Source organism: Gigantopelta aegis, chromosome 12 (assembly GCF_016097555.1).
Source record: "Gigantopelta aegis isolate Gae_Host chromosome 12, Gae_host_genome, whole genome shotgun sequence".
Classification (NCBI taxonomy): domain Eukaryota; kingdom Metazoa; phylum Mollusca; class Gastropoda; order Neomphalida; family Peltospiridae; genus Gigantopelta; species Gigantopelta aegis.
In genome coordinates this window covers 39,772,992-39,783,622 of record NC_054710.1, presented here as the reverse complement: position 1 = coordinate 39,783,622, position 10,631 = coordinate 39,772,992, and the positions used below count along the sequence as shown (strand labels likewise).

Genomic DNA, 10,631 nt, shown 5'->3' with positions numbered 1-10,631 from the left:
TACCGGGGTGATTGGTATAAATTGTTATACCATGGTACGATATGACTTTCAGTTATGATACGAAATAACCAAGGTACGAAATGACTAGGGTACGAAATGACTTTTTGCAATGGTACGAAATGACCATGGTACGAAATGACCATGGTACGAAGTGACTAGCAACCCTTTTCGGTAATTCATTTTTTTCGGACCAGACTGGTTCTCTGTTGTGATATTCAACAAAAACCAGTCGGTAATAATCGCGAAGTAAATGTGTTTTGGCTTTGTAGAAAACGGTTAATTATATGTAGGTAGGTTCATCAGGTAAAATTTTAAATGTAATTTTTACTGGATTAACTATCGAACCATTGTAGTGGCGATAATAATAGAAAAACGAAAACGCCCATTCCTCAAGTCTTCACGTTTGATCAGTGACGGTCACGGTGTTGTTGGCAACAAATTCATAAACATGACAGTGACTCATCCTGTCTTAGTGTCCGGTGTTGGTCACGGTTGTAGTCACATGCACATCTCAGTGAGTGGGTGTGGGGTAACACTTGAGGACGAAAATATAGGATAATCAGGTTTTTTTTGTCCTGTTCTAACTTCTATATAAATGAAGATTAAAATGATGACACATTCACAGAAGTCCAAACCACATTTTTAACAATGAAGTAGTGGGACAATTTGGTACTTACCCATTACGAATATCTACTTCCTGGCACTAAGGTCAACAGTGGTCACTTTTCACACCCTTGTTTTGGCTTCGTACACAATAAACATCAATAGTATATGATGTCACGTAATCAGCTAGTCTACAAGTGGAGTGAAAGGAACATCGAAACAAGTTGAAAATCCAAGGGAATGGGGCCAAAAAAATGTTTGGTAACATCTGTCGATGATGATTCTGATTTTGAACCTTTAACTAAAAAACATATGTTTAATTATTTTATATTTTTTTAATAATTGGCAATAAAAGGAAAGAAATGAAACCAGTAATTTCACTTGGTGTACTGTATATACTGTTCAGTATTGGTATCATGTCAATACTGTTTTACCGTACCTAGCAAATTTCAAAATACGAAATAACACATCATAATGTTAGATTAGATCACATTCTAGAAATTGTGCCCCCTCTCTCTCCTCCAAATATTGTTCCTATGGGCCTGGCATGACACAAATTGGTGTATATAAAAGTAAACTTTATATATTTTTGTATATTTGGTCATCAGTAGTCCAAAACTGAGTTTGATGTCAGAATCATATCAATGTATATAACTGCAGAGGACAATATTTTAAAATTTTAGGTAACCGGAAGTCGGTTCACGTGAGCTTTACTTAGGTAACCAATTGTTCGGTTTCATGAATATAGTTCTCGTTACTGATTAGTTAGGCCTACCTAATCCTAAAACACTGGAACTACAGTTAGACTGTGCTACATTCGTGGTTCAAATATATTTAAAACCAAACTGATTTTCTCTTCATTACTGATATGATACTTTTAATTTTAGAATGTAATTGTTCACCACTTAACCGATTGGCGGTTCTCGTGATTTTAAAGTTGTGTAACCGACGCATGAACAGAACAACGGCTCTTGTGAAATATTGTGTCCTGTAACTGGAAGATATTGTGACCAAGTTGGCCACATCACATTTGCACAATATTTAAAATGTAAAGTCAACATTTTAAATTGACCAGGTGTTAAGGCAGTACTCCTCTAGCCGCCGAAATTTGTTTACTAGTGCTCAAGTACAGGCATCGAAATAAGTCGAGAACGGTCATTCAGGTTACCGGGAGGTTAGCACATGTAAGAAAAGTCAAGAACGGTGTTTCGTTCTCGACACAAATTTCAACACTAAACGGTAGTTTCGTTTCCGAATGTAAACCCGGCAATACATTCCGGACTTCCGCATTTCATTTTCTCATAAGGAATTGCATCGATGTTCACACGCACTTGTGCAATTGCAAGCAATTTCGGCAATCCGCGTTTAAACAGAGCCCACTAGATAAATTTACTTCCAGATTTCGTTTTTTCGTACCGATGTTCGCGCGCACCAGTTGGGTACTGTATACTAGTAATCAATCAAGCAAAGTTCAGCTTTCTTACCTACAATCATCATTATTTAATGAACTAAGTAATACTGAGTGAGAGATAACAACACATATTGTCATCAATTTAGTTTTTTTGGTAACTCCATTATTAAATATGAGTTACCACGATAGCCCTACCTAAAAAGTAGTGATAAATGAATAATAAATGTACTAGTTGTACTAATCATCCTGTACACATCTGAGGGATTGAACAGTAATGTGAACGTGATCAATTGCACTAAAAATTTCACATTTAAAAAATTATATCTTTCATTGCTGTATGATAAAATAAGAGAACATAAAAACCAGAACACTTTTATTTTCATCAGTTTATTTATTCAGTTGTTTAGTTATTAAATATGAGTCACATACATGTACTTGTAAAGAATTACATGTACTACATTAAGAACAGTGATAAGATAAAGAATGAATCATAAATACATGTATACTACAATAATCATCTGGCACACATGTAAGGGCATTAAAAGCAGTAGTAACAGGAATTCAATTCTAACTTTCATATAGTTGTGGTAACCTATAGGTTACCAGGCTATATTTTGTGGTAACCTGTTAATTTACAAATGGGTTACCAGACACAAAGCTTATTTCGATGCCTACAAGTATCTATCTATTTGTTTTTATAAAATCGTCATCAGCTAACAAACTCTGCTGTATTTGTCGTTCGTAGTTTTTTAATCGTAAAATTTAATATGTTTTTTGTTTTGTTTGGAACAGAATCTGGATGTTATGATTGGTTATGACCAGTGTCCGACCATCCTCTAAAGATCCGCTGTGTTGCTGTGAATACGAAAATGCTGATGGGGAGAGGAGCCACATTCTCCAGTGCTGCTGTGACTGTTTGGCGCTAGATGAAGCTTTTGATAGGTCCGTTTAATGGTTTGTTAAAGGCAATGAAAATATCTGCCTAATTCATTGGTCTGAAAAATATATCCAGCTCTGGGTGAGAAGAAAATTTCGCCAAGTTTACTATGAAACCTCAAAAATTGCAAATAACACAGTTAATTTATGAAAAAATATTGGTTATTACATGAAATTATTTTGTCAAGTTAAAATAAAATTTGCCAACTGCTTTCAAAATTGGCAATTGGCGAATTTGGCGAGTGCCAGAGGTAGCCCTGATATCCCAAGTATGATTTATTCACGTTAACTTTCTCAATCCTATCGGACATTGCATTTTTCATTTCAACTTATTTTTGTGCTTATAATCGCATTAAGGTTCAAGTATGCTGTCCTGGGCACACACCTCAGCTATCTGGGCTGTCTGTCCAGGACAGTGGGTTAGTTGGTTAGTGGTTAGTGACAGAGAAGAGGGTGTAGTGGCCTTACACCTAACCATTGAGCCCTTAAGAACTCGCTCTGGGTTGTAGCTGGTACCGGGCTGCGAAACATGTACCTGTAGTCTAATGGCTTAACCACTGCATCGCTGAGGCCGGTTCAGACATTGCAATGATGTGTCCAGCTAGTGTAATCACAGACATTAGGAAAACAACTAGGTGGGCTCGTTGAATCTTTAGTTTAGTCATGCACTGTTCCACCTATTAACCCTTTATTATAGTGGTTATGTATTGTACTATAACATACTATATATATATATATATATGTAACATTCTACACAGTAAAAAATCTTAGTTTTACTGTTTATTTTCTTATTACAGGTGTTTGACTTGTAATAGTGTGTCATCCTCCACAATGCAGCGTGTTGTGGAAACGCTGTCCGACCGGTGCCGTATTCCGTGGATTGATGGGAAGGGAGCCGTCAAGGCGAAGCTTGACATCGTAGTCCCTATAGTGGCCATACCGTTGGCGCTCATGTTCGCCACCATCAGCGTCGCGGCAACCGTGGCCACATTCATCTGTCTGCCTTTGTTCATGCTCACCTTCTACCGGATCTGGCGTCGACTCGGTAACCGGCAGACATCCTTCTTCTACGTGTGGGCGTTGACATCTGTGATATTTTCGTACTTCGTTTTCATCTCGTTCGTGATACCTTTCCGAGAGATTCTGCTGTGGGAAAACCTCATTTTGTTCTCGTCGTTCGCGCTCATGTTTTACATGCTGTTCAAGGTGAAAAAGAACCCTGGCAGGTTGTTGACGGTTGTGAGACGCAGGCCAGACTTGTTGGCGAACAGTGACTTTGTTCACGGCGACAGCGATTCGGCCGAGGAGGGCCGACGCGATTCGAAAAAGTACGGAGGTCAGGGAAGTGAGTTCTCTATGAGTTACGACACACCCACTCTTGCCGAGAAGGATGTAAAGTGGATCGACTCAAGGCCTATACGAGGTACGTACTTCATAAAATATTTGACATCTAATAGCCGATGATTAATAAATCAGTTTGCTCTAGTGGAAGGAACAAAGGAAATGTTTTATTTGACGACGCACTCAACACATTTTATTTACGGTTATATGGCGTCAGACATATAGTTAAGGACCACACATATATTGAGAGAGGAAACCCACTGTTGCCACTTCATGGGCTACTCTTTTCAATTAGCAGCAAGGGATCTTTTATATGCACCATCCCACAGACAGGATAGTACATACCACGGCCTTTGTTACACCAGTTGTGGAGCACTGGCTAGAACGAGAAATAACTCAATGAGGCCACCAACGGGGATCGATCCTAAACCAATTATCAGCAAGGTACCTTTTATATATGCACCATTCCACAGACAGGATAATACATACCACGGCCTTTGTCACACCAGTTGTGGAGCACTGGTTGGAACAATAAATAGCCCAATGGGTCCACCAACGGGGATCGATGATAGACCGACCGTGCATCAAGTGAATGATTTATTTACCACTGGGTTACGTCCCGCCCCTTGCTCTAGTGGTGTCGTTAAACAAGACAAACCTTTTTTACTTGATTGGGTTGGAAATAGGAAGCAAAATATGGCCTGTTATTATTTTTTGTTTGCCAAAAAGAAAGATGTAGCCTGCTGTAAATAAAACAACATGAGGGAGGAAAGGGTTTGGGACGGTGTAAAAAAAAGGATTTCTGAGATATATTTTACTATTTTTAGAGCGTTATGGAATTAAAATATAAAAGAATCTCGAGGATATATATAGCAGATGAAATAATCATAGATTCATACATAAATCTATCTCTTGGAAAATGACCTGTGATTTTAGGGGTGGTTTTAGCAGGTGAATTTGTATTTGTGTGGGTGTATTGTGCATACGTGTGCTCATGCAGCCATGATTTCACAAAAATGGAATTAGAAATATGCAGATTTGATTTAACTTTCTGACTACTACAGGCGAGGCCTGAGATATCTCGCCTAACGTTACACCAGTCACACTGTATACAGTGCATTCCACAATTCATATTTCCTGCCATTTTTCTTACAGCACTCACTGGATATAATAATAGCACACAGGAAATAGATTAGTTAAGAGTATGACAGCTTTAGTTTTTCGTTTTTCAATGGAAAATACCTGGGAATTTTCAGTTCAAAAAGTGGTTTTCAGCAAGTATTTTTGCTAGACAACAATGACGGAAACATCGCAGTCATTTAACTTTGAAAATATGTGAATAACAATTATAAACTTTTACCCGCTCAACATAGTTTATGTAAAAAAATTAATCCAGTAGTCTGAAGGTTAATAATGTTTGTGTGTGGTGATAATAAGAATCCAAATTGGGGTTGTTTTTCAACCAATAATTGTGTTTTTGTTTCAGGTGGTAAGCTAGTGACGTGGTGTGACAGCTGTAACTTCAAACGGCCCCCTCGGTCAGGGCACTGTACGATATGCGAATCGTGTATCACCATCAGAGATCACCACTGTGTCTGGTAGGTATACACACGCCTTTACTTAGTCTGGTAGTCAGGGCACTGTACGATATGCGAATAGTGTATCACCATCAGAGATCACCACTGTGTCTGGTAGGTATACACAAGCCTTTACTTAGTCTGGTAGTCAGGGCACTGTATGATATGTGAATCGTGTATCACCGTTGGAGATCACCACTGTGTCTGGTAGGTATACACAAGCCTTTACTTAGTGTGGTAGTCAGGGCACTGTACGATATATGCGAATCGTGTATCACCGTCAGAGATCACCACTGTGTCTGGTAGGTATACACAAGCCTTTACTTAGTCTGGTAGTCAGGGCACTGTACGATATGTGAATTGTGTATCACCGTCGGAGATCACCACTGTATCTGGTAGGTATACACAAGCCTTTATATACACAAGCCTTTACTTAGTCTGGTAGTCAGGGCACTGTACGATATGCAAATCGTGTATCACCGTCAGAGACCACCACTGTGTCTGGTAGGGATACACAAGCCTTTACTTAGTCTGGTAGTCAGGGCACTGTACAATATGTGAATTGTGTATCACCGTCGGAGATCACCACTGTATCTGGTAGGTATACACAAGCCTTTATATACACAAGCCTTTACTTAGTCTGGTAGTCAGGGCACTGTACGATATGCGAATCGTGTATCACCATCAGAGATCACCACTGTCTTTGGTAAGTATACACAAGCCTTTACTTAGTCTGGTAGTCAGGGCACTGTACGATATATGCGAATCGTGTATCACCGTCAGAGCTCACCACTGTGTCTGGTAGGTATACACAAGCCTTTACTTAGTCTGGTAGTCAGGGCACTGTACGATATGTGAATTGTGTATCACCGTCGGAGATCACCACTGTCTTTGGTAAGTATACACAAGCCTTTACTTAGTCTGGTAGTCAGGGCACTGTATGATATATGCGAATCGTGTATCACCGTCAGAGCTCACCACTGTCTTTGGTAGGTATACACAAGCCTTTACTTAGTCTGGTAGTCAGGGCACTGTACGATATGCGAATAGTGTATCACCTTCAGAGATCACCACTGTGTCTGGTAGGTATACACAAGCCTTTACTTAGTCTGGTAGTCAGGGCACTGTACGATATGTGAATTGTGTATCACCGTCGGAGATCACCACTGTCTTTGGTAAGTATACACAAGCCTTTACTTAGTCTGGTAGTCAGGGCACTGTACGATATATGCGAATCGTGTATCACCGTCAGAGATCACCACTGTGTCTGGTAGGTATACACAAGCCTTTAATTAGTCTGGTAGTCAGGGCACTGTACGATATGCGAATCGTGTATCACCGTCAGAGACCACCACTGTGTCTGGTAGGGATACACAAGCCTTTACTTAGTCTGGTAGTCAGGGCACTGTACGATATATGAATTGTGTATCACCGTCGGAGATCACCACTGTATCTGGTAGGTATACACAAGCCTTTATATACACAAGCCTTTACTTAGTCTGGTAGTCAGGGCACAGTACAATATGCGAATCGTGTATCACCGTCAGAGATCACCACTGTGTCTGGTAGGGATACACAAGCCTTTACTTAGTCTAGTAGTCAGGGCTCGAAACTCGCCAAAAAATATGTTGGCCCCCAAAATAATAATGGATGTAGGCAAATTAAGGTAAGCGAACCGTGAACTATGAGCAAGATTTTAATTTGGAATAAATATATGCAATACAAATATTAATAGTGGCTCATGTGTTATAGCTCTGAAGATAAAGAAGATTATATTATTTGGGTAACTAATGCCATTATTTTTTAATATTTATGTCACCCAAACGGGACATTGGTCGCATTTGGCAACCTAGCCACAGGCAGTTTTGAGCACTTGTAGTTCTTGGTGATCAGGAAATTTCACCAAATTTTCTGTCACATAAAAAATGACAGAAATATACCATTACCTACCAGTAAATATTGATCAATTTATGAAAATATTAATCTTAAAAAAAGGGGCAGAAATGTAGAGTTATCTTCTAATAAAATGTTAATCATTACTGGTACATAAAAATATTAAATTTAAGCTGTTGGACTTTTTCCTATCCAACTTATCTTAGCGGTACATAATATGTCTATAAACAGATGCTAATATTTACTAATTCACTTTACAAAATTACTATATAATGAGTATATAATACAGCTGTATGTACATTTCATAGCCACAATACTAATAATGAACAATGTGTCTTTTCAGGGTAAATAATTGTATTGGTGCCAATAATCATAGATCATTCCTAGCGGCCATGTTGTTGTTTATCTTCTGTGGTTCCTATGGTTCCCACCTCACCCTGACAACAATATGCACCCCGGAGATGTATTACGACTGGCTTCTACTGCCAAATGATTGCAGATTTTTGTATGCAAACTTCGAGTAAGTGATTTTCATTTTAAAATAGTTTTTAGTTTTTTGTGTTCTCATATTGCAAAATATTCTACACTTCAGATTTGATTGGATATTGGGTTTTTTAATACTGCTTTCAATGTAGAACTTTTAATATAAGTGATATCTTCCAGAAGTTATTGAATATTAAATTCTTAGAGGCCTGCTGTAGATAAGTGAGACTATTGAGGAGTAAAGATTATTTCGGGGCTGGATTTAGCTCAGTCGGTTGAGTGCTCGCTTGAGGTGCTTACGTCACAGGATCTATGGCTAGCTTTGTCACTCACCAAATTCGCCAACTGTGAAATTTAGGAACAATTGGCGAATTTTAGTTTAATTTGGCGGATAAATTTCATGTAATAATTGGTATTTTGTTGGAAAATAACAGTGACTGAGCATTTTTAAAGATAATTTGGTGAAATGTTTTGCTCAGTCAGAGCTAGCCCAGCTGCCAGGATCGAACCACCATAGAAGATCCATTCAGCGGATTGGGTTTTGTCTCATTCCAACCAGTGCACCACAACTGGACAAAGGCCGTGGTATGTGTTTTCCTGTCTGTGGGAAAGTGTGTATATAAGATCCCTTGCTTCATTAGGAAAAATGTAGTGGGTTTCCTCTGATGACTACGAGTCAGAATGACCAACTCTTTTGTTTGACATCCGATGATTAATTAATCAATGTGCTCCAGTGGTGTCGTTAAACAAAACAAACTATAAAGATTATTTTAAAATATGGAGCACATGTTCTGCAATCTCAAACATATTTGTAACATTTAAGAAAACGTACATGAAAGTATTCTCACCACCAAAAGAAATGCAACAATTAAAATTTACTTTTGTTTTCTTTTTCTTTTTTCAATTTGTTTTTTGTTATTCAGTTTGTGCTATAACTTTATCAATGATTTTGTCCCTCAAAAAAGCCAGTTACAGTGGCTACAAACTTCTACAGTTTATAAATGTTCTTTACATTCTACAATTTAACATTAGCCAAATACTATTTTAAAGGGACATACCCTAGTTTCAACCCGTGAAAATTAACCCTAAGTTTAGTTAATCTACAACCATGTAACACCTTTGGATAAAGTTACAATTGAGTGAAACATGGGTCTGTGACTTTAAAAATGGTGAAATACCCTCTAAAAATAGACCAAAACCCGACTCCATAACTGTTACTTCTCAGACGCACATGCGTTTTTAAAAATATGAAAAATACATTTGGTGATATTAAAAACACCAGGATGACCAAAAACACTGAATGTACAGAAATGGATAATCTAAATAAAATCTAAGTAAAGTATGATTTAAGTTATCAAAAACACTTATAATAGTAAAAAATATGTGTTAATATTTAAAAACTAGGGTATGTTCCTTTAAATCTTTATTATAATTTTGTTGCAGTACTGCGATTAGTGTGGTGACTGTGTGCTACACGCTGATCGCCGTCACCATCATGTCGGTGGGGCTGTTGTACCAGGTGGTGCTCATCAGTCAGAACACCACATCACAGGAGCTGCACCAGGCGTCGATGCGCGGCATGGTGTGGATGGGACTCTTTGCCTTCAACAACGTCCACAACCACGGCATCGTCGCAAACTGGGCTGAGTTTCTCTTTCACCACAGCCGCAAGACGTCAGGCCATATAGCCTTGTAGTGGCTTTTTGAGAGATTTCTACTGAGATTCTTGTCAGTGTAATATTATTTTTCATATTAACAATAAGAGCCTTTTTAAACACTTAGTCCGCCTTTCCATTAAAGCAATTCCACGCGTGGGTTTTTTATTGGGTTCATTTACTCAAGCTTTTCTGTATCTGCGGACTACTATAAAAAAAATCGAAGTGTGCTTTGAACACAAAGTAAATGGTTCACGTTATGTTACTGTGCTGAAAAAATAGCTAACAAAAAAATTGTTCTTCTGTAGACTTTTTCAGCGCACTGAATACCTGTACACAAAATCGCATATTTGGAAAAAATGCTATGTAAATGCATTGTATTGATAAACTCATGCGCGAAATAGCATTAGTGGGAAGTGGGGAGTGTTGCCAGTATATTGTTTCCTATGAACAATCTTTTTAACCAGTAAAGTAAAAATTAATTAATTGTAGAAGGTCTTTTTGTTTTTATTTAAAGGGTGTTCTTAATTGTATGCCATTGTTAAGATATTTTGCGATTAGACTATAATTAGATGTTAAATATAGTGTAGCAGGATTTTCTATTAGTATTTAAAGAACATCCTGAGTAATACGTCTCCAATTAACAATAACAGTCTTTTTAACCATTAAAATTAGATATTAAATGCATTGTAGCAAGATTTTCTGTTTTTACGTAAATAATATACAAACTTT

The 10,631-nt window shown here is 38.0% G+C and overlaps 1 protein-coding gene across 2 annotated transcripts; it reads left to right on the top strand.

Moving 5' to 3' along the window:
• Positions 1-219: 219 nt before the first annotated feature.
• On the top strand, positions 220-10,390 carry LOC121386459 (palmitoyltransferase ZDHHC23-like). 2 transcript variants are annotated; one of them, XM_041517361.1, is made up of 6 exons: positions 220-290; positions 2,807-2,956; positions 3,748-4,373; positions 5,778-5,889; positions 8,105-8,281; positions 9,688-10,390. In XM_041517361.1, exons 2-6 carry the CDS (start codon positions 2,829-2,831, stop codon positions 9,938-9,940), a joined length of 1,296 nt encoding a protein of 431 aa, XP_041373295.1. In that variant the 5' UTR covers positions 220-290; positions 2,807-2,828; the 3' UTR covers positions 9,941-10,390. The 2 variants fall into 2 exon arrangements, with proteins under 2 accessions (XP_041373295.1, XP_041373296.1); XM_041517362.1 differs by having other exon boundaries at positions 245-303.
• Positions 10,391-10,631: the final 241 nt, after the last annotated feature.

Bases quoted from the DNA above. Each gene is read 5' to 3' on its own strand.
- LOC121386459 (XM_041517361.1), top strand. From the start codon at position 2,829: ATGACCAGTGTCCGACCATCCTCTAAAGATCCGCTGTGTTGCTGTGAA. The intron at 2,957-3,747 runs GTCCGTTTAATG...TTCTTATTACAG, and splicing joins CTAGATGAAGCTTTTGATAG to GTGTTTGACTTGTAATAGTG. The intron at 5,890-8,104 runs GTAGGTATACAC...GTGTCTTTTCAG, and splicing joins AGAGATCACCACTGTGTCTG to GGTAAATAATTGTATTGGTG.